Raw genomic sequence first — 24,557 nt, forward strand, 5'->3', positions numbered from 1 at the left:
CTGACCTGTCTGTCTGGATTCTCAAGGTCGTCTGCGGGTTTGTCTGTCTCGTCTCTCAAGGTCACCTACCTTTCTCATTGGCCTCTAAAGGCCGCACTATAGCTTCCCAAAGTCGTTGGCTGCCTGAATGACCTCTTAAGGTCACTGACCTGTCTGTCTGCATTCTCAAGGTCGTCTGCGGGTTTGTCTGTCTCTTCTCTCAAGGTCACCTACCTTTCTGACTGGCCTCTAAAGGTTGCAGTATAGCTTCCCAAAAGTCATTGGCTGCATGACTGATCTCTTAAGGTCACTGACCTGTCTGTCTGGCTTCTCAAGGTCATCTGCGGTTTTGTCTGTCTCTTCTCCCAAGACCACCTACCTTTCTGACTGGCCTTCAAAGGCCGCACTATAGCTTCCTGAAGTCGTTGGCTGCATGACTGACCTCTTAAGGTCATTGACCAGTCACTCTGGCTTCTCAAGGCCGCCTGCGGGTTTGTCTGTCTCTTCTCTCAAGACTTATGTACCTTCCCGACTGACCTCTAAAGGTTGCAGTAAAGCTTCCCAAAATTCGTTGGCTGCATGACTGGCCTCTCAAGGTCATTGACATGTCTGTCTGGCTTCTCAAGATCGTCAGTGGATTTCTCTGTTTCACCTCTCACGGTCATCTACCTTTCTGACTGGTATGTAAACGGTCATTCACCGGTCAGTATAAGTTCCCCAAGTTGTTGTCTGTCTGACTGACCTCTTAAGGTCATTGACCTGTCTATCTGGCTTCTCCAGGTTGTCTGTGGGATTGTTTGTCTTTTCTCTCAAGGTCACCTACCTTCCTGACTGGCCTCTAAGGGCTACAGTATAGCTTCCCAAAGTCGTTGGCTGCACGGATCACATGTTAAGGTCATTTACCTGCCTATCTGGCTTCTCAAGGTCGTCTGTGGATTTGTCTGTTTCACCTCTCAAGGTCACCTACCTGTCTGACTGGTCTCTAAAAGTCATTCATCAGTTAGTATAGTTTCCCAAAGTCGTTGGCTACATAACTGACCTCTTAAGGTCATTGACCTGTTTATTGGGCTTCTCAAGGTCGTCAGTGTGTTTGTCTGTTTCACCTCAGAAGGTCACCTACCTTTCTGGCTGGTCTCTAAAGGTTATTCACCGGTCAGTATAGCTACCCAAAGTCGTTGTCTGCCTGACATGACCTCTTAAGGTCATTGACCTGTCTGTCTGGCTTGTCAAGGTTGTCTGTGGATTCATCTGATTTACCTCTCAAGGTCGTATACCTTTCTGACTGGTCTCTAAAGGTCATTCACCGGTCAGTATATCTACCCAAAGTCGTTGTCTGCCTGACTGACCTCTTAAGGTCATTGACCTGTCTATCTAGCTGATCAAGGTCATCTGTGGGTTTGTCCGTCTCTTCTCTCAAGGTCACCTACCTTCCTGACTGGTCTCTAAGCCTCACCATATTGCTTCCCAAAGTCGTTGTCTGTCTGTCTGACTTCAGTGACTTCTCAAGGTCATCTGTTGATTTGTCTGACGTACATCCAAAGGTCGTCACCTTCCTGACTGTTCTTTGAAGGTCATTGACCCGTCAGTATGGTTTCCCAAAGTCGTCTCTCAGGCCACTCACATAATTTTTGCTGATCTTGGCTCCATAGGTAAGGATGTCATTTCGCCACTCCCACCAAAGCGGTTTTTTATGAGGAACAGCTGCTCTGATTTGCTCCGAAGATGCTCTATCCCTTCAAGGAGGTCCTCTCTTCCCTCATAAAATTGGTAGGTTCAACGAAATCTATGTCTTTTGAACTGACACTCTTGAAGCTGGGCGTTAACCACCTAGAACGGTCGACTGTCCAAATTTATTGGTTTTTAAGTTCCTTTTTGGCCTTCGTATAGTCGAGAGATTTAAAAGTTCATAGAGAAAATTAAGAAATCACTGGTCGCTCCAGAAAGGGTCCAAAACTAGTAGATAGTGGTGTGTGAGAATTGAATCAAAAGAATGATTCAAATTGGTACACTCTGTTCAAAATAAGCTCAGAAATTTCTCTTGAAACAGTTTTTTGGAGATTTTTTAAATTTTTAAAAATTCGCTACAATTTCAAAAATTAATTTTGGTGTCAGGGGGTCTTCGCACATGTTCTTTTGATGTAGTTCGGTTTCGTTCAAATTGGATTTAAATTTTCAAGAGACGTAAAGCATAGTTACATTATTATTAATACAACCCGGGACTTTCTATTCGTGTGACCCAGTTTTCGTAATTAACTAAATTTCACACTCAAAACTCTTAAATAAAATATAAATAAAATACTTTAAATTATCTTTATATTAAATTAATTATAAATATAAAAAAAAAACTATAAAAAGAAAAGTGCGCCACAAAAGTTTTAATAGCAATTTTAGATTTTCTACTGAAATTTCAACCCATTTTGATAGGTCGTATGACAACTTTTTCAAGCAGGAAATCCAACAATTATAACGAAATTTTTGGTTTCAAAATTTCTTAAAAATGCTCAAGGACCGATATTCTAATTTCTCGACAAATTTTGACCCATTTTGAATAATCTCATGACACTTTTTTGGAAATCCCAGAAATTATGAACCAGTTTTGAGCTCGACATTTTTTCAAAAATCTAATATGTAGTTTATAGGCGATTTGAAAAAGTGGTCTAGGATTTCGACGTCAGATACAAAATCTCAAATATTTTCATTCGGGACTAGACCATTTTTTTCAAAACAGGCTGGGTAGCGACAGGAGCAGAAAAAACAGCATTTTTTTCACGATTTGCCCTACTTGCTTACTTATCCAATCATATTTGTACGAAGATTGGTTGGAATTTTCAAATATGTATCATAATTGTCTTTTTGCACAAGATGTACGAATAGGAACATGAACTTGGTTGAAAATGGCCTCGAGGCCTGTTAATCATAATTCATGCCCTTTTCTAGAACACCTTGTACGTACATCTCGAGCTAAAGAAAACGTGTTATAGGTTTACTCTATAGCCTCATCCTTATGCAAACCTCAGCTGTGAAGAAAAATCTCAACGTTAGGTACACCTGACACCATGAATAACTGAATAACTACGTATTCGTGTTGTTAATTAATGTGTAACTTGGTGGCATTCACATCAACGCGGAACCGAGAACATGGTTTAATATTTTTCCCGTGTGTGTGTCTGAGCTGCCATGTATCTCTCTTTAGTGGGTATTATGCTTCCACCCTCACACACTGTGAGATTTCTTCAGTAGGTAAACGAAAACGAAAATCTCGTTGGTAATTTTCACTATACGTAAGCAGAACTCAAACTAAGCGTGAAATTTGCCAGTGTTATTTGTTGTGCAACTGAGATGTGGGATATATTTTTCTGGAAGTAGGTAGGTACGAGTATCCTTTTTTGAACGAATATTTTTCGTCGAAAACATTATTATTATAACGATAACGTGACGCATTGGAATGTATCCTGAATGTATTTTTTTTATTTTTTATCTGAGATACCTACATATGTAACGTATCAAGAATGAGGAGAAGAAGAAGAAGAAGAAGACGCGAAAAAGCCGTCTCGAGATTAAAAATTGTTTGAAAATTTGTCGAAATGAAAATATTCATATTTTTATGTTTCCATTTCGCTTGGTTAACTCGACGAGAAATAAAATATCGACGAATATATTACTCTTATATAGATACGTAAATAGTGCCTCAATATTAAGCTCTACAGATATAGGTGAATATTGTAAATATATATGGGCACAAAAGAAAGCGCGAGGAGCGTCTAAATCGAATATTTTCTCTCAATTTGAGGCTGAGAAAGACAGAGAGGTCTAGAGAATTTGAGAATGTCTCATTATTTATTATAGAAAAATAAGCTGTATTACGTATTAGTGTGAGAGAGAGAAAAAGATCTGCAACGGCGACGCGAGTCGACTGAGCGAGAACTACTTTAATAATTTAAAAGCACTCAATCAACGTTATGTCAAATGTAACTCGTGTAAATTCGCAACTTGTTTAAGTTTGTAAGTTTAAGCTTAAATTTCAACGAACAACGTGCTTTTCCGTTCGCGACGAAGAAGGCCTAGAGAATTTATAACGTCGTCGACGCGTTCGCGTTCACGTTTGCCCCCTTAATATCTCGCGCCTACCCCAACCCAAGCATCAGCCAGACCCACCTTGTGTAGAAAAGGTAATCTATCATATGGCGCCTGAACTTAAAATCTGTCTTAAGTCACCCAACTATCAGTAAACTTAACGTGCACCCAAGTATGGGCGAACAGCCGGCACATAACTTTCTCCAGCACAGAGAGAAAGAGAGAGACAGAGAGCGAAAAAAAAACCTAGAGATCCTCCGCTATTAAAATTATACACGCGCTGTGAGTGAGAGGCGAAAGCAAAGATAGTTTGTGTGTGTGAGAGAGAGGGCGACGATTACCTATTTAGATGACAAAATTTCACCCTCGTATCATTCATCATCGTAGTGTCGAATTAGTCGAGTAACGCTCCTCACTTCGAAGCAAAAAATATATATATAAATAACCGAACGATGTAGCTTCATTAAAATTTAAAAACACCTTCTATAATATATTGAAAAGTTCCTCGTGTATTTCGATTCGCAAAAATACAAGTTTATATGTACCAACTCTTTTATGACGATGGAAAGTGAGAAAACTTTTTTTTCTTTCCGAAATCATTTTATTATACGCGATGGGCGAAAGTACATACGAGTAACTATCTTGTGGTAAATGAGAAAAAAATTGTTGAATTTTTTTTTCCAGTCACAATATGACACCTACTTTAGAAACTTGGAATTTACTTACCCATCTTATACGTAGGTACGTCGCGTCTTGCGAACGAATGATTTTCTTCGAGGGTAAATTCTAAAAATTTACTTTTCAGTTTATTTTTGCGACTTTATATTCGCTATAAAGAGGTAATTATGTGGGGTGGTTTGTTCAAGGTTATGCGAATAATTTTACCTTTGGTGGGAAATATTCTCTGAGTTGGTTTGGATAACCTGAAATTTTAGAGGAGAATTCAAGGCATGTTGAACATGCAACATTTCTCGAACATTTGCACTGAATGTCCAGTATTGAACTTTGTGTCGAATGTCGATTGACAGAATTGTGATACTGTAATAATTTCCAAATACGGAGATTTGGAGAAGTACGTGTGAACGTGTAAACTTGAAAATGTGAAACATGCCAACATATAACCACTGCAAATACAAAGTACTTCATGACATGACATAAGCCTGTAAAAACCAAAGATAAGAATTTAATATGAAAAAAATCTACAAATGCACTCATTGTACTATGAATAATTTTTAAAGAACACTCATACCGATATAATTACAATATCCACTTCTCTAAATGATACTCAATTGAACTGAATTGCAAATGTGTAAACATGTAAACGTGTAAACATGTAAACGTGTAAACTGGTAAATGTGGAAACATGCCAACATATAACCCCTGCAAATACAAAGTACTTCTCTTGCAGTCGTGCAGTCGTGCAAACGTGCGGTCGTGCAAACGTGCGGTCGTGCAAACGTGCGGTCGTGCAAACGTGCGGTCGTGCAAACGTGCGGTCGTGCAAACGTGCGGTCGTGCAAACGTGCGGTCGTGCAAACGTGCGGTCGTGCAAACGTGCGGTCGTGCAAACGTGCGGTCGTGCAAACGTGCGGTCGTGCAAACGTGCGGTCGTGCAAACGTGCGGTCGTGCAAACGTGCGGTCGTGCAAACGTGCAGTCGTGCAAACGTGCAGTCGTGCAAACGTGCAGTCGTGCAAACGTGCAGTCGTGCAAACGTGCAGTCTGGCAAATGTGCAGACTTGTGAATGTGTAAATGTGGGAACATCCAAACTTGCAGAAATGTGCTAGAATTGCAATTGCTTATTGGCTTAAGTAATTAAGCCTCTTTACATATATAGTCTTAATGTGCCACTGTTTATTGGTTCTTTATTATAAAAAGAACAAAACATGGTAAACCAAATGTAAAATAAAATAGAGCAATAACAAGAACCAAAAGGTGAAAAAATGTACACATTGATAATATACTCAAGCTTAATTCTGCATAAAAAATATGAATGGAATTGCAAATCAAATATATGAAACTACTGAGAAAACAAACAAGTTCAAAATACATAATATAATATAATTGTCCACCTAATAGCTACTCACATGATCCTTTTATTTTATTCATCCAATCTCTGCAAATATATACAAACTCATTCTGACATTTCCCTGTAAAAACCAAAGATATGAATTTAAAATGAAAACAATTTAAGAATGCACTCATTGACTATAAATATTTATTAAAAAACACTCATACCTATAATTACAAAATCTACTTCTCTAAAAAATAGTAAACTGAAGTGAACTGCAAACATGTAATCATGTAATTGTGTAAACATGTAAATGTGTAATCATGTAATTGTGTAAGCAAATGTGCAGACGTGCAAATGTGCAGACGTGCAGATGTGCAAACGTGCAGACATGAAAGTGCAAATGTGCAGTAATTGTGTAAATGTGTAAACATGTAATTGTGTAAATGTGTAATTGTGTAAACCTTTAAAAGTGTAAAAATGTGTAACATGTGTAAATGTGGAAACATACAAACTACTTCTGACAATAATCTGTGATAACCAAAGATATGAATTTAAAATGAAAGCAATCTAAAAATGCACTCACTGTACTTAGTAAGAAATAATTTTTAAAAAACACTCATACCGATATAATTTCAATTTCTATTTCTCTGAATAATACTCAACTGAACTGAAATTTGCGTTTGTGCAATCATGCTTTCGTGCAATTGTACATTTGAGCTGATTTGAATCGTTTTTAGCAAATTGTACCTACAATTCATGCTTTTATTATAATTTTTTTCTTCAGTATACCTACCTATCATAAGCAGGTCGCCTGTGGGCAGTGTTGGTGTCCCGTAACAGTAACTGTAACGAAAAACGAAAATAACGAAATTTTTTTCGTTACAGGTAACGGAACTGTAACGAAAACGTTATTTTGATCATGTGATGTTGTGTAACTGAAACGTAACGTAACGATATTTTTCTTGATGTAACATAACGAAAAACGAAAAAATTCTGTTACCTTTTTTGTTATTTTTTTAGTTACAATATTTTCAAGTTGAGTCAAAAAATGAGATTTTTTACCTTCCAAGCTTGACTTTTTCAAAAATTCCCTTTTTAATAAACGGAATTGTATCATGATTATATCTGTAACGAAAAAATGTAACGGTATTTTTTTCGTTACACTGGTATTTAAACCTTTTAGTTCCATTATTTTAGCCATTTCTGTTACAATTTTTCGTTACAAATGCATTTTTCGTTACAAATGCATTTTTCTTTGAAAATATCATCAATTCTACGTTGAAAAAAACGTTTCTGTAACCAAAAAATCGTAACGGAAATAACGAAAATAACGTAACGAAAAAGTTCAAGTACCGGTGTAACGAAAAATACCGTTACAGCATTTTTTTCGTTACAAGTACTGTAACGAAAAACGTAACGAAAAAAATGCTAATTTTGTAACGTAACGAAATAACGGAACGAAAAAAAATATCGTTACGCACAACACTGCCTGTGGGTCGCTCGCGGGTGGCTAGTGATCGTTCGCGATTCATTCGAAAAATTTTCGGTGAATCACTCATGAACGAATTGTATATTTTTTGGTGCATCATTTGCAAACGAGTCGATTAGTTTAATCAATTTTTGGCGAATCATTTACAAACTAATTGATCCGTAGGAGAGACTTATTGTGCAGTGCATGTCTTATATAAGGTTATTTTCGGCAGTCTTGGTTCATTTTCTACCTATGTAACTTGCACAGAGATTTAGCAACCTATTTCACAAGTTCTTCTGATAAGTTTCATTCTGATAAGCATCCTCGAGTTATTCTGATAAGTAGTTCCTCAACTCAGTTTCCTCAAATTGCCAAATAACCTTCATGCAATCTTGTTCCTTAAATGTCAACAGTATTGTGATCGCGATGCGTTTTGAACCAATAAAATTGTATGTCACAGTGTCATTTGTGAGTTCTTTCATTTATTTAATTCATATATTCCGAATTTAAAGTATAAGTGCTTTATTTACGATTAGAGTGCCATTTATGATCAAAATTGCTATTTTCGATCATTTTTCATCGATTAAAATGCTGAATTTTCATCTTCAAGCTTTTTGTTTCAACTTGAATAATTTCGGGAGAAAATTCAAGTTTTTATAAAAACTTTTTTGAGTGCTTCTGAAGAATTTCGAGTATTAATAATCAGGTCATACTTTTTGGGGGTTTTGAAAAAAAAATTCACTCAACAATTATTTTGACCATTTAAAAAAAGTGTTCACTCCAAAATCGAGTTACGAAAATCGAAAAGTTCCATCGAAACGTTTCGAGGGCTTTTGACGAATTTTGAACCCAAAACTAGGTCAGGGTTTTTGGAGTTTTCGAGAAAATTATCTTCCAGACAAGCCAAATAGTTTGGGATTCTGATAGAAAATATACTGTCAAATTTTTTCGAGCATTTTCCAAACATTTTGAAGTCTTACTTTGGGTCATATAAATTTTTTGATATATATATTTTATAAATTCTAAACAATTTAAATATGTACCTACTTAGGTAATTTTATGAATTTATGCTCGCAATATTCGTCAAAACGATTCGGATTTTTTCTGAATTTGACAATATTCTTTTGCTGAAATGTTTGCTTAGGGTTACTGAGTACCTGAAATTTGTTCATTGTAGTACATTATGTTCAGTATCATCATGTGCCTGAAATTTTTAGTTTGAAATGGGTATTTTTCGAAGCCTATTACACAATGGAGCATTAATCGATTCACCGACAAAACGTTTCGACGTTAATAGCAAGATATTTACATGATTTGTGGGTAAACAGAATCGTTAATGTCAAAACATGGATTTCTCTTTCGAAGGAATTTGCGACGTGTACTTTTCATTAGGAAGGAGTTGCGTGGATCATTCTCGTAGAAATCGATGCAGTGTTCATCTCAGTCTTCAAAGTAGCTACCTATTTTTAAATATGGCGGTTGTTCAAGCCCTAAGTTCGCGATTACTGTATTTTGTGCTGCTCAGTGTGGAAGTTTTTAAGGTAAGGACCGAAATATGGCGCTATAAAACGTAGTTTTATAATTTTTGTTCTATTCGTCATATTTTCACGATCAAAATCTAACGAATAAAAATTTGTGTAGGTAAATTTTCTAACCTTTTTTGAAAACCACGTTGTATTTATTTGAAATTTCGATTTTTCGATATGTGCCGAAACTTTTGAATTGCCTGATGAAAATGATTGGATTTGATCAGGTCAGGTCAGATCAAACTGGATCCACGGAATGTCCAGATCGTCTGATCAAAGAAATCTGATCAAATCCGATCCTTATCTCTTGGGTCTTGAGGGGAAAAAATGATAATAATAACTAGGTATCTCAGTGTATTTTTATTCATTGAACTAAAATTTCATCGAAACTTATAATTTTTCCAGGTATCAACGTTCGTAAATGCAGCCCCTTCGCGAAATCTATGTGATCTAGGATCACTGAACTTCGAAGAGGCTGATTTTGGGAAAACTGGGTTTCCCTATTTGGTTTTCGAAGCAGCAGACAAACCCAAAAAGTCTCCATCGCCGGACATTAAAATGAAAACCGCAGCTGCCGCCCTCGTAGAAAAAATGAACGAGTTTTATGATTTATTGGTGGAATCGGAATTAATCGAAGATAAACAAACGCCTGAAATCGAATTCGACGATATTAGCAATTATTTAGGAACGAGAGATATTGGACAAGGTGAAACAGAGACTCAAACTCCTATGCTAGGAGTGGAATTATTGAACTCTACTAAACCACCCATCCAACCAGCTTCTGGTGATCAAAAACTTGAATCCATCAAGGCATCTGGTGAGAGCAAAAAAAACACAGAATTCGTTGAGCCGCCCAGTGAATCTGAGGCGGAATACGCCGACGCAGAATCAGAACTCGATCCAGAACAGAAAGACACTGGCAACAAAGCGAAACAAGCAGTTAACCGGGTCGTTCAAACAGTCGTCGAGAATTCAAAACCGGAGAAAATAAAACAAAACACGCAAAAAGTCGTTCAAACAGTCGTCGATAATGCAAAACAATTCTACGATGATAAGATGAGGAAACCTATTAACAGCGGCCCATCACGCGAAGCTAATTTGAAAGCTGGTGGTGTTAAAGTACAACAAGTCATTCAGGAGTTCATCCAACAACACGCTAAGAAATTCAATCAATTCTTAGAGAATAGGATAAGAAGGCGGCCGTCCTCGCAAGATGGCGATGACGATGGCGATGGCGATGGTGAACCTGAACCTGGAGTAAGACGTGAAGGTGCTGGGGTCAAGGTAAAAAGAATGTTTGGCAATGCTGGTAAAAAAATTAATCAGTTCTTTAATGAAAAAATAAAGAAACCTCTTAGCGAAAAATTTAATTTTAGATTTAGACTCGATGTCAATGTTAGACCTATATCTGTTAATACTGCTCCTGCAGAGGAATAAAATATATGATATGTATTTTACGTATGTACTTGGAAAATAAAAGTCTGCGCAGTGTAATGTTCATTTTTTTTTTTTCAATTTTTGTGTCTTCGCAGGAGAATTAATCAGATCATATTTAACTCAGAGAAATGCCCGAATTTGATCCAATTTACACGTTATACTTAATCTGAACAGACCTGGTGGATTTCCTCTGAGTGTGCATAATTTTATCAGATTGGATAATAAATCAGATAGGTACCTAGATATGGTCAGATACAATGAATTTCTTGATCTGTTCAGATTGAATCTGTGATAATTGTGTTTGGTCAAATTTGGTCATCTGATTTGGGTTCCATCTAAGTCCAATCTAGGTCCCGTCAAGATCTGGTCAGGAAAATTCTGAGTATTGAAAATTCTGAAATTGAAAATTCCGAGATTGAAAATTCGAGGATTGGAAATTTGAGGATTGAAAATGTAGGGATCAAAAATCTGGGAATTCAAACTCAATTTCCAAATTCAATTTTCATATATTTGTCCAGTCTAGGTCCCATCTGAGTCCCATCTAGGACCCATGTAGGTCCCGTCAAGATCTTGTCTGGAGCATTGAAAATTTGTAAATTGAAAAGTCTTGGGATAGAAAATTTCTTGAAAATTTGATGATTGAAAATTCAGGAAACCATACATATGGGACTCAGATGGGACTGAGATGGGGGACGCATATGGGACAAATACATATTAGAAAATTGAATTTAGGAGTTATATTTTGTAATTTGAATTTGGAAATGGAGTTTGGATTGTGAATTTGAAAATAAATAAATTGAGTTCAGAAATGAAAATCTCACTTAGAAATGGAAATCGAGACCCAGGCAGGACCTAGATATGGGGCCTACATGGGACGCACATGAGACTCAAATGGGATCCATATGGGACTAGGATGGGACTCAGTTGGGACTGGGATTGGACAAATATTTGAAAATTGAATTGGGGAACTATATTATTGTAATTTGAATTTGGAAATGGAGTTTGGAGACTAAATTAGAAAATATGGAATTAATACGTAAATTAATTTCAGAAATGAAAATCTCATTTGAAAATGGAAACTAAGACATAGACAGGACCTAGATGGGGCCTAGATTTTCTTAGATGGGACTTGGATGGGTCAAATATTTGAAAAAATTGTGTTTGGGAATTAAATTTTGTGATTTGAATCTGGAAATTGAGTTTGGACAATAAATTTGAAAATGGAATTAATAAATTGAGTTCTGTAAGATTCTCATTTAGAAATGGAAATTGAGACCTAGACAGGATCTAGATGGCCGATGGGACTCAGATGGAACCCGGATGGGACTCAAATGGGACTCAGATGAGACTCATATGGGACTCGGACGGGACCCAGATGGGACACATATGGGACAAACGACAAATATTTAGAAAATGAATTTGGATAGTGAATTTGAAAATATGAAATTGATAAATTGAGTTCAGAAATGAAAATGTTTTTGAAAATGGAAATTGATACCTGGTCAGGACCTAGATGGGACCTGGATGGGTCAAATATTTGAAAAAATTGTGCTTGGAAATCAAATTTTCTAATTTGAATTTGGAAACTGAGATTTGATAATAATAATATGTAATTTGAAAATATGGAATTGATAAATTGAGTTACAACATGAGAATCTCATTTGGAAATGGAAATTGAGACCTAGAAAGTACCCACATGAGACTCGGATGGGCCTCGGATGGGACCCACATGGGACTCAGATGGACCCCAGATGAAACCCATATGGGACTCAGATCAGATGGGACTGAATATAATAATTTGAATTTGGAAATTCAGTTTGGACGATAAATTTGAAAATGGAATTGATAAATGGTGTTTCAAAATGAGAATCTCATTTAGAAATAGACTTAGACAGGACCTAGATGGAACGCATATTATGGGACTTTGATGGCCCGTCTGGGACTGTAATGGGAGCCATATGTGACTCTAATTGGGCCCATTCGGGACTCTGATGGGACCCATATGGATCTCGGATGAGACGTGACTCCGATGTGACCCATAATATGGGACCCTGATGGGACCCACTTGGGTCTCTGATGAGACTCATATGTGACTCTGATGGGACACATATGCGACTTTGATGGGACCCATTTGGGACCCTGATGGGACCCATAAGTATGGATCTCGGATGAGACGTGACTCCGATGTGATCCATTTGTATCAACATCTACAATACTAGAAAGAAGTACACAGTATCTCGGAGACCAAACGAATGAATTGTTTATTTATATTTCCGCGTATTTACAACGATCCGACGTACCGAACATACTAGCCAACTATTTGTCAATACACCTCATATTTTTTTTTTTTTTTTTTTTTTTTAAATCTTAACTTTAAACTTTACAGCAAATAATTTTCAACTTTTTAAATTCCATGGTCCAAACATCATCCCATCATCCAATCGTCATCAATATTAACCATAACAATCAAATCAAATATTCATCGCATCTGAAAAATAAAATCAAGGATTAAGTATAAAATAATAATAATTTAAATCATCAAAATTGTTCACCGTTCACCAATCTATACTTCGTCAACCAACTCCTTTCGAAACTTCAAAAATTTTATTTTATTTAATGCTTTAGTAAAGAAATCAGCGATTTGATTCTCTCCTTTAATGAATTCCAACCTCAAATTTCGCCTTACCACTTCATACCTTATGTAATGGTAACTCAACTTTACTACGTGCTTAAAAGTGTTTGAATCTTCGTTTTTGGCAATTTTTATAGCCGCTTTGTTGTCTTCATACATTGTTGGAATAATGAAAATTTTGAGAATCCTCTTACATAATTCTTTCATGCATACTACTTCTTTACATGCCATACTCATGCTTACGAATTCTGCTTCAGCTGAAGATAGCGCAACGTGTTTTTGCTTCTTACACCTCCACGATATAATATCTCCGTTCAAATAAATAACAAAACCACATGTACTTTTACCTTCTTTATCGTTTGTGCCTAATGAAGCATCAACATAACAATCAATTTTTCCTTCACCTTCAACTTCTTTAACTCCGTACACAATTCCCAAATTCTTCGTACCTTTCAAATATCTCAAAATATAAACCACTTTTAGCCAATCTTCTAATTTTGGGTTTTGCTGATACCTACTTACAACATTCACGGCATAACATATATCCGGTCTAGTTGTATTGCTGAGGAAAATTAAACTTCCTACAGCTTCACAAAACATTGTTTCAGATACCATCTCAACTTTTGTATCTTCTTTACTCCATTTTTCATTTTGATTCGTCTTCATAGGAGTATCAACTGCATGAAATTTATTGATATCAAATCTTTCCAACAACTTCTCCACATACGACTTTTGACTTAAAATCATCTTTCTTTCTTCTCTATTTCTTTCAATTTCAATTCCTAAAAACTTCTTTGGAATACCTAAGTCTTTCATCTTAAACTCCTTACAAAGCTGCTTTTTAGTTTCTAGTATTTTATCTTTGCCATTACCAATAATCAAAATATCATCTACGTACAAAACCACAATTACAAATTTATCTTTCTTTCTCCAAACAAAAATACAACTTTGAAACGGATAGGTTTAGAACGTCCATCGAACGAATTTGAACGATCACGATTACGATTGTCATAACTACGATTACGATTATTTTCTCGACGATCAACACGTCTGTGCAAAACTCCACGCGAAATTCCACGTAAAATTCCCCTACCTTGAGAACAACCCCTAGTACCACCACGACGATCATCACAACGATCATTATTAGCATAAAAAACATTACCGTTATTATTTTCAACGTCCATCATCGAATCACCATTATTGTACCTATCTTGAGCTTCGGATGTGTTGTTTATATGGTCGATAATTTTCGCCTTCAGATCATCAAGCGTCATATTATCCAGTTCGTTCTTATCGATTTTTCCAACAGCTTCTTTATACACTACACGTAACCCTTGCAGAAAATTCAGTTTCGTTTTTCGATCATCTAACGGTTCGTTGCTAGCTATATACTCATTAATAATATCGTCAAAACGTATAATATAATCATTAATCGATTCACCTTTACCGATCCTAATATTAGAAAATTTCCGATCAAGCGATAATGCATTCGTTAAACTTTTGTTTAATTTTATTGAGTCTAACCTATTTATAATACTCTTTGCAGTAGTTTCGTGAGTCACATTTCTTTTATTTGTTTCATCCAAACGAGATAAAATATACGATACCACGGTTGCATCAATTCTAAGTTTTTCATCGTCTTGTAAATTAAGATACCTGTCGTTCTCCTCAATTACGTAGTATAGATCCAATGCTTTCAATTCAGTATATAAAACGTTCTTCCACACATTGTACGAGCCTGAATTCGTTAAAATCGTCGGTGGATTATTAGTCCGTAAACTCTTCTCTGTTAGCTGTTTTTTTAAATCCGCAACTTCTGCCCTGAGTCTATCTATTTCTTGCTGCCGCGCCGCCGCTGCCATACCTGACTAAAAAATTATCTACTACTTGAAAATAAATCAGATTAATTTCCGCGAATTATTAAACCTCGCTTACGCTACCATATCAACATCTACAATACTAGAAAGAAGTACACAGTATCTCGGAGACCAAACGAATGAATTGTTTATTTATATTTCCGCGTATTTACAACGATCCGACGTACCGAACATACTAGCCAACTATTTGTCAATAATTTGGGACCCTGATGGGACCCATTTGGGACTCTGATGGAACCCATTTGGGTCTCTGATGTGACCCATACGTGACTCCAATGAGACTCATGTGTGACTCTGATGGGACACATATGGGACTTTGATTGGACCCATTTGGGACTCTGATGGGACCCATAAGTAAGTGACTCTGATGAGACTCATATGTGACTCTGATGGAACACATATGGGACTTTGATTGGACCCATCTGGGACTCTGATGGGACCCATAAGTAAGTGACTCTGATGAGACTCATATGTGACTCTGATGGGACACATATGGGACACTGATGGGATCCAGATTGATCTTACCAGTTGGACCTTGAATAGGTATCTGATCAAATTTGGCCAGATAGATCACTTTGCTGATCTAATATGGAAAAATTATTAATGTCTGGAAATAATGTCTGGATCCCATCTGCTGTGTTGTGCTTTAATCTAGGTATGTACTTAATTTGAACTAATGATGCCTACAAGTCTTATCAGATCTAATCTTACTGATCCGTTATTAGGTCGGATCAGGTGTGATCATCTGATGAGATGCAATCATATTTTCTTCCGATAGATAAGATGTTTTATAGGTACAAATTTTTCCGAATGCCATGAATAAGTACATATGTTGTAGTTGGTGATTGAATTTGATCAGATTTGGTAGGATCGTTGGATATAGATCTGCATGATTTAATCAATCTAATAGTTAAATAAGTAGGTACATATAACCGATCTGATTTAGGTAATCAATCTAAGTAATAAATAAGTCTAACCGATCTGATTGGATGCTACAACTTTCCCCTGGGCAGATATATAATTTCATCTCTGAGAACCCTTTCTGTTTGTTTTTTGTTTTTTTAGAAAACCCTTTTTATTTCAGTATTTTGAAAATATTTCCGGAACTCACTCTCTTCTGAAATTTTTTTAGGTAAATTTCAATCTTTTGTTTCATAATATTTACTCGAAAGTGAATATGGAGTGAAGTCCATTTCAAGATCAAGAATATGAGAATTCCGATATTTCCTCTATGAATCTTTCCTCGAATCTTGAATGGCTCATATTTGAAAAACTTCGATTCGAATTGTTTCGCTAAAACGTTTTCCAAACGATTTCAGAAAATACACCCAGTAAGCGACACGCATTATAGAGACTTTGCATTGGGCCTATCACATCTGTTACAAAGATAAGGCGTGAAAAAAAGCCACATATACTCATGGAATATCGTAGATATAGGTACCGAATAAATATAAAAACCAGATTCGTCGTCATCGTCGTCGTCTTTGTCGCTGTTGTCGTTGCAAAGAAAAACGATTTCGGTATTAAATTTTTTATCTATCGTCGATGGCTCGATACATATAGATATTCGCCAGAGTAGTCGCTCGAAACGTAGCTTATAATTCACAATAGATGACGTTTAGGTATAATTTAGCATACACGCTTATTGTACGTAGTATACGGCTCATTGGCAGTAAATACGTTTGCAGATGTGGAAATTTGACAGGTGGCGGCGTTTAGGTACATGTGCGAGTACAGTTGCGGTGTGGTATAGCAATCGATGCAATTTATGTATTTTATGATAAGAACATAACGTATAACGCGTAACACCCGCATATAAGTAGGTATTGTTCTGCTCTAACGCATACGAGACATTGTCTTAAATATGGTCATGATTCATGGCGAGCATAAAATAGAATTTTCTTTCTTTCTTTTCCCTCTGCCAGCCTCATCAAAACATAAATAAAAAGCTCGAGATATTGGATTTCTACGATGTCTACCTATACTTGCATTTACACACATGTGCCCTTTTTACCATACTTGAACTTGACTCGTGCGAAAAAATGTTAATCAACTTTATCCTGTTTTAAACTAAGCTGTGGAATACCACCTGAGCAATGGTGGATACGGTTTAGGCTGCCTTTCTACATAGTTGACTTTTTTAGGGGGTGAAAAATAAACGCGTTGAAAGCCTTGTCGCTGTACTGCCCCGAGTGGTTATTTGTTTTAACAAAAAAGTCTCCCTGAATAGGTGTGCTGTAATCTTGAATTATAAATTGGTATTTTTTTTTCTGAAATATTTGTTCGATGCATGAATCGTGTTGAATTTTTTATGTTATGTTTTGCTTTTGAAAATTTGAAAAAAATGTAGATTGGTACTTATTCAATTTCCAAGAGCAAACTCGTCTGATTTCACAATATTTTTTCTGAATTGTAAGAACTTGGGAAAATTCTGAAAATGATGAACTTACCTATAAGGACATATTATGACTTTTAAAAACTTTGAAACACATCTTAACGAGGAAAGTTTGTAATTATGGATTGGATATGTTTTTTGATTGATTCAACTCAACGTTCAAGCTCATAGAATTGTTCAAAATAAAAAAGAAAGTCTGACAAAATGTAAAGGAACCATTTCAGGGAGTTTGACACTATTTAGGAAATAAAATGGAGTTTTTTCTAAAGTCTTGAAGGTCAGATTTGATACCTCGAATGTCTATTTCAAAAAAGGAATAATTTCAAAAACTCTTCATTTTTTTAAGTTTTGAATGTCTGGCATAATTTTAAGAATTTATTGGCAATTTTCCAAGAGTTCTTAAAATCTAATATTTTGAAATAAAATCCTACTCTAGAAATATTGGAAATAGGCGAAAATTTTTTAAAAAGTTTTTAGAAGTCTGATATTGGTGATACATTTATTAAAATGTCAAAAATTCGTCATTTTTCAAATTTTTTAAAAGTCTGACATCATGTTGAGAAATTATTCATCGGCATTTTTTTCAAAATTCTTAAAAGGTTGCCAAAATATAGTAGAATCAGATAGGTTTACTATTGAAAATTGATCAACATTTTTTCCAAGTTTTCAAAATTTTTTTTGAAAAATTCAAAAAGTTTTTTGGACAGACCTTCGGCGCCGAAAAAAATGGGTGTAAAGTCTCCTTTGCAAGAAAAGTTTTGAATCATGGATATGTTTTTTGCTTAATAATATCAGTAGATGGCGTAGGCGAGGATGACTGGAATCGTCGCGTCGTCACCCCTCCCCCCCCCCCCTTGTGAGCGAAAGTTCAAAATAAAACGTGAAAAAATTAGCACCTTTTCGATTGTTGGACCTATTTTTTCAGAAATATTTCCCTATTGCTTCACTCGAGCAGTGATTTTGCCTTTGCCTTAATTTTTATAATATCATTAAATGCTACGAAGGATTTTCAGAAAATGACATCACATTTCGATTTTTTATGCCCAAACCCCTCTTTGAGAAAATCCTGGCTGCGTCGTTGCCTAATTTAATAACTCAATGCTCAGAATTCCCAACAAAAAGCAAAGTCTGGCAAAATATCATCAAATAATTTTCAAAGTTTGGCATAGTTACTCAATTAGATTGAATTTTTTTTTAAATCGAAAATCCTCCCTTCCTCCCTCCCTCTCAAAAGAGAGAGAAAAGTATGTAAAACCATACTGAAAAGATGGCAAAATCTGTTCCTTTTTCAGAAAGTCCAAAAGACGTTTACGAATAATTTTTTCAAGGATTTTGGATAGAGAAGAGAGAAGACTGATAGGTCTATAATCATTAGGAGATGAAGAAGGAGATTCTTTTTTGGGTAGCACAATTACTTTGGCAATTTTTCAGGCATTAGGAAAGTAACCAATTTGAAGGCAAGAGTTGAAAAGTGTTTTGAAGCTCGTTAGGATACGTCTTGTTGGAAGGTTTTTAAGCATAATGTTACTGATGTTATCTGAGCCTGGTGATTTCCGGATTTTGATTTTTTTGATAATATAGCGAATTTCTTCAACTGAGGTTCTATGAAGCATTTTGTGAAGATGATGATTGCTGGGTTCAGTCGAAATATCAAGAGTGTCTGTATTTCTATTACAGAAATTAAATATCTTCGTAAAAATCAGCAAATAATTCACATATTTTGTGGTTTGTAGTCGTCGATTTGTTATTATGAGTTGGTGGAGGTAATATTGTTGGTTTGTTGAGAAGACTTCTAGTATGATTCCATAAAGAAGAACTGGGCGATAGGCTCTCAAGATATTTTTAGTAGTTGGCATGTCAATATTCTTCCAATCTTTTCAGTACATTATGGGTTAGATGATTCAAGCAATTTTTCAAGGAAAAGTCTCTTGTTCTTTGCCATTGTCTTCTCAGGCGATTTTTTCAAGGATGGGTCTAACAATAGTGTAGAATTCGCGTTATTCGAATAACGAAATCATTTAATAAAATATTATTAATCGTATATTTACATAATAACGAACGCATTACATATTCGGATATTAATGTGTCGTAAGTCAAAGATAAAGATAAATGCCGTAAACGAGGCGGCTATAACGTTGCAACGTAAATGCAACGTTGTCAGATATGGTTCATTCGAACCGAACGTGAATACACTACAGTCTTCCCGGTGGCGAAATGAAATAAATGTTTCATTTATTTAAGATGTAATCGTTGAACTTCGAAGGGATTCGAATTTCGCGCTTCGGGCGACCAATTGTAGTGTCCTGGACTCTTGGACTCGAATGTTCAGTTGAGCTCGATGGTGCAGCTGGACTGCTCACATATCCGGACGGTTCTGGCGGCAGATCATTACTTCGTATTTCCGGAGTCTCAACGGCGGCAGGTTGAGGAGTCACGCTCGACTGAAATTCTTTGAGATGAGAACTGTTTCGAGTATAGGTACGACCTCCTTTACTGATGTCGACCTCTGTACCTCGAGTTGCTACGACTGTCGCTGGCTCTGGGTCGAAACTTGGCGTGAGCTTGTTCGTTTTCTGCTCGTTTCGGACTAAGACCTGTTGACCTGGTACGAACCGGGTGGCGTGACGACTATCGTTGGCGTATATTTGACCCTTGTATTTCCGTAGATTTTCCCTATCTTCCATCTCGGGATCGGCTCGATAGTTTTGAATCGACGGAATTTGGTCGCGTGGGCGGAAACGAAACACCAGCTCGGCAGGAGCTACTCCAGTTGCGTGATTAGGAGTATTTCGCATCATGAGTAGAAATTTCTGGATTTCATTTCTCCAATCCTTCCCCTCGATTTGAGCAATTTTCAGGGTCTTGAGGATGTTGCGGTTTTGTCTTTCTACGGCTCCGTTGGACTGCGGCCAAAACGGTGTTGAATAGAACATACGAATGCCATACTCATTGCAGAAACTTTCAACTTCGCTTGCGTGGTGCTGTGGAGCATTATCGCACGTGATGATTGACGGATAACCATATCTAGCGAAAATTTCATGCAAGGTTTCAACGATGAATTTTGCCGTAGATGTCTTCGTGATTTTGATTTCGTAGAACCGGCTGTATAAATCAACTACTACGAAAAGGTAATCGCCTGAGGGTAACGGTCCCATGAAGTCGAAGGCGACTTGATCCCAAGGACGTTCCGGCATTAGACGACGACGTATCGGTTCGGGCGGCTCGAATTTCGCAACTGCTTGGCAGGCTGGACACGTTTTTACTTTGTGTTCGGCTTCAGCGTAAATGTTTGGCCACCAAACCTTCGTTCGAAGACGCGCTTTCAGGCTGACAATACCAGGATGACCTTCGTGGGCAAGGTCTAAAACACGTTGGCGTAACTGAGAAGGTACGACGATTCGGTCTCCACGTAGAATGATGTCGTTGTATACGCTGAGTTCACTGCTGATAGCGGTATAGGCAGCTGGCATTTTGGACCAATTGTTAGACTCGATAGCGTTACGTAGTTCGACGAATTCGGGATCATTCAGTGAAGCTTGTTCGATTTCTTTCAGCGTCATCAGCTTTGGGATGCTGGCATTGACGACAAGATGAATATATGACTCAACGTGATCGTGCGAACGGTCTGTACTGGATACTAGTCGACTAAGCGGGTCGGCGATATTGTTTCTCCCTGCTTTGTGGACCAACTCGAAGTCATATCCCTGCAAACGAAGGTGCCATTGCTGTACTCTCAAGCTTTGGTTTAGATCGCTTGACGTTAAGATCAGCTGGATCAGTTTATTGTCTGTGATAAGCTGGAAGCGGCGCCCGTATAAGTAATAATGGAAACGCTCCACTCCCCAGACAAGGGCAAGGGCTTCCTTCTCCAGCTGAGAGTACCTTCGTTCTACGTCGGTTAACGTCTTGCTTGCGAAATCGACGTACTCAGAACCTTCGGCACCTATTTGAACTAGGACTGCACCGAGCGCATTTGGACCCGCATCGCAATACAGCTGCGTTGTGTATCGCGGATTGAAATTCTTCAGGATGCGGTCCGTGGTCAACTGAGCTTTCAGTGCTTGAAACGCACTTTCGTGTTCTTGTTCCCATTTGAAATGAACGTTTTTGCGCGTGATATCGTACAACGGTGCTGCGATAGCGCTGTAATTCGGAATGAAACGACGTACGAAATTAACGAAGCCCAGGAAGCTTTCAACTTCGGCCTTGGACGTTGGTGAGGACCATTCCAAGATTTTGGCTCGTTTTTCGTCTGAAACTTGAATTCCACCCGGAACGATGGTGAAACCAACATACTCGATTTTCGTCGCGTAGAAGATGCATTTATCGTAGTTCAGCGTGAGACCATTTTGCTCGAGCAAGTCGATCACCTGATTTACATAACGGAACAGTTCTTCTTCTGAGTTAGCGAATATGAAGATATCGTCGGCTGAATTGATTGCGAAACCAAGAAGCTTCAGAAGTTTGCGCAGGATACTTTGGAAAATACCAGGTGCGCATTTTATTCCAAACATGAGACGTTTTGAACGGAATAAACCTCGATGCGTTATGAACGTTGTAATCACCCTGGACTTAATCTTGAGTAAGATCTGGTAAAATGCACGGCGTAAATCGAGACGGGCGAAACACTTTGCGCTCTTGACAGCGGCGCGTATATCCTCCATCGTTGTGAACGGATAATCTTCAGTGATGATCGCTTTGTTTGCATCACGCATATCGACACAAATACGAATTTTGTCGTTATGGTGTGAAATTACCATATTCGATACCCACGGTGACGGAGTATCTACCGGCTCGATGATGTCGTTTTCCAGCATACTGTCGAGTTCCTCGTCGATTTGATCTCGAAGATTGAGCGGTATGGGTCTAGGTTTCTGTCGATGCGGCGGTACGGACTCGTCGATGGGAATGTCTATTTCAACATCCTTCAGTAAACCAATCCCTTGGAAAACTTTGCGATTCGGTGAAATCGTCGAAGTCACGGAGTTAACGTTGGACTGTGGTATGCGAATCTCCAACACTCCAAGATCAGTCGCTGTTTCTCGAGACAATAATGCTGGTACATTGTCCTGGTCGACGACTACGATTTCGGCCACTAGCGAACGATTACCAACACAAATTTCTGCGGAGAATTTGCCAACTATTGCGAGAGGCTCCGAAGCACCGAATGCAAATAGCTTTTTATTTTCATCGTTACGCACTTGAGACACGACTTTGACGTTGTGACTTTTCAACGAACACCAATCACTTTTCGATATGATGTTTTCATCGGCACCAGAATCTACGGTGAACGCAAACTGAACTCCTCCGACGGCGCAAGGAAGTTCTTTGGCACGAGCTTTACTCGAAACGTGGAACACGTAGTTAACCGTACTAACTTGATTTACCGATTTCTTCCCCGAGGCGGACAAATTTTCGCTTTTTTCGTCAGACGACCTTGGCGGTTTCTTTCTATCACGGCGGCGCGATTTATTCTGAGGTTTATCCTCCTTCTGATTCTTCTTTGCGTGACAGACGCTATCGAAATGACCAATTTTATGGCAGAAACGGCATTCTTTTCCCACAGCTGGGCATGAATCATCTTTCGTACGATGTTTGGACGAACCGCAACCATAACAACTGATTTTCGAATCATTCGACCGTGTAGAATTCGACGACGCAATTCTATTTATCGAGTTTACTCCAGGTATGGACGCTGGTGTAGATTTCGGCTCAAACGCTGACAACTGTGACGACACGGTTTCGATTTTCTGAGCAATTTCTTGTATAGCGCCTACTGACAGTACTCTCTTTTCAAGACATTCTTTGCGTATTTCTCCGTTACAACATCCGGCGACGATTTGTTGACAGAGTTGAGCATCTTCGTCAGAGTACTCACATTTCGTCACTTGTCGTCGTAAACGATTAATAAACTGTTCGGTCAGTTCATCCGGACGTTGGATTATTTTACTGAACACATACCTTTCGTAAGTAACGTTGCTTTTAGGAATGAAGTATGCGTCTAAAAGCCTTATGGTCTGTTGATACCAAGTTTCCTCGTCGGATTTCGTTTCGTTACCAGGTATTGCATAATAAATATCTTGCAAATCCATACCACCTAGTGATAACAGGGTAGCTTGCTTCCGTTTATCATCTGTGTATCCTTTCGAAAGAATATATAGGTCGACAGCTCGCTTCCATCGAATCCATTCCGAGGAAGCTGAAGTTGAGTGGACATCAAACGCTTTGATGTTGGATTGATCCATTTTCGAAAACGGAGTTTTACCACACAACACTGCACTGATAATTACGAAATTACCGGCACTTTAAAACTGTCTTTTTACTTTCACCGACTGCGCCATTGTAGAATTCGCGTTATTCGAATAACGAAATCATTTAATAAAATATTATTAATCGTATATTTACATAATAACGAACGCATTACATATTCGGATATTAATGTGTCGTAAGTCAAAGATAAAGATAAATGCCGTAAACGAGGCGGCTATAACGTTGCAACGTAAATGCAACATTGTCAGATATGGTTCATTCGAACCGAACGTGAATACACTACAAATAGGAAAAGGAAGATTGGAATTTGTTATGCTGATTTTAGAGATTGCTTTTTGAGCTTTGAAGGCAGCACAAAGAATTGTTCCAGACAGTGAGTCAAGGTGAGAGTCAATTTCAGTGCTCTGTAAAATCTCTTCAGTAATAGGTGGAAGCTCTTCTAGCTCTGTTTTGAAAATCGACCAGTCAGTGGTTGTACAAGAGGAAGTACAATGAAGAATTCCATCAGTTAGTGTAATTTTGGTTATTACAGGGAGATGATCAGAATCAAGGTCTGTAATGACTGAAGTTTCATGAGTATAGGGAAAAATTTTTAGAAGTGCAATATCTAAAATATCTGCTTCATAAGAAGATTGATAGGGGTAGAAAGTTGAAACATTAGGAGCGCTGATCACCAAACCAAGATTGGAACGTATATCTAGAAGCTTTGAACCATTAAAGTTGGTTGATCAGCAACCCCATAGTGTGTTTTTTGCATTGAGATTTCCAAGAATTAATGTGGGTGAAGAGGATTGTAATAATGAATTAAAATCTTCGAGTGATAATGCAGAAGATGATGGTGCATGATAGACATAGAATATATCAAAAGAATTATTGTTAAGT

The 24,557-nt window shown here is 37.5% G+C and overlaps 1 protein-coding gene and 1 long non-coding RNA gene across 3 annotated transcripts in view; both read left to right on the forward strand.

Moving 5' to 3' along the window:
• Positions 1–24,557, forward strand: part of LOC135848503 (uncharacterized) — a 66,468-nt gene that overhangs the window by 26,800 nt on the left and 15,111 nt on the right. The window lies entirely within an intron of this gene.
• LOC135848905 (uncharacterized) lies at positions 8,905–10,552 on the forward strand. The gene is made up of 2 exons (XM_065368994.1): positions 8,905–9,079; positions 9,470–10,552. The coding sequence occupies exons 1-2, from the start codon at positions 9,011–9,013 to the stop codon at positions 10,499–10,501; spliced, it is 1,101 nt and encodes a 366-aa protein (XP_065225066.1). The 5' UTR covers positions 8,905–9,010; the 3' UTR covers positions 10,502–10,552.

The sequence above is a fragment of the Planococcus citri genome, chromosome 5, assembly GCF_950023065.1.
Source record: "Planococcus citri chromosome 5, ihPlaCitr1.1, whole genome shotgun sequence".
In the NCBI taxonomy this organism is placed as follows: domain Eukaryota; kingdom Metazoa; phylum Arthropoda; class Insecta; order Hemiptera; family Pseudococcidae; genus Planococcus; species Planococcus citri.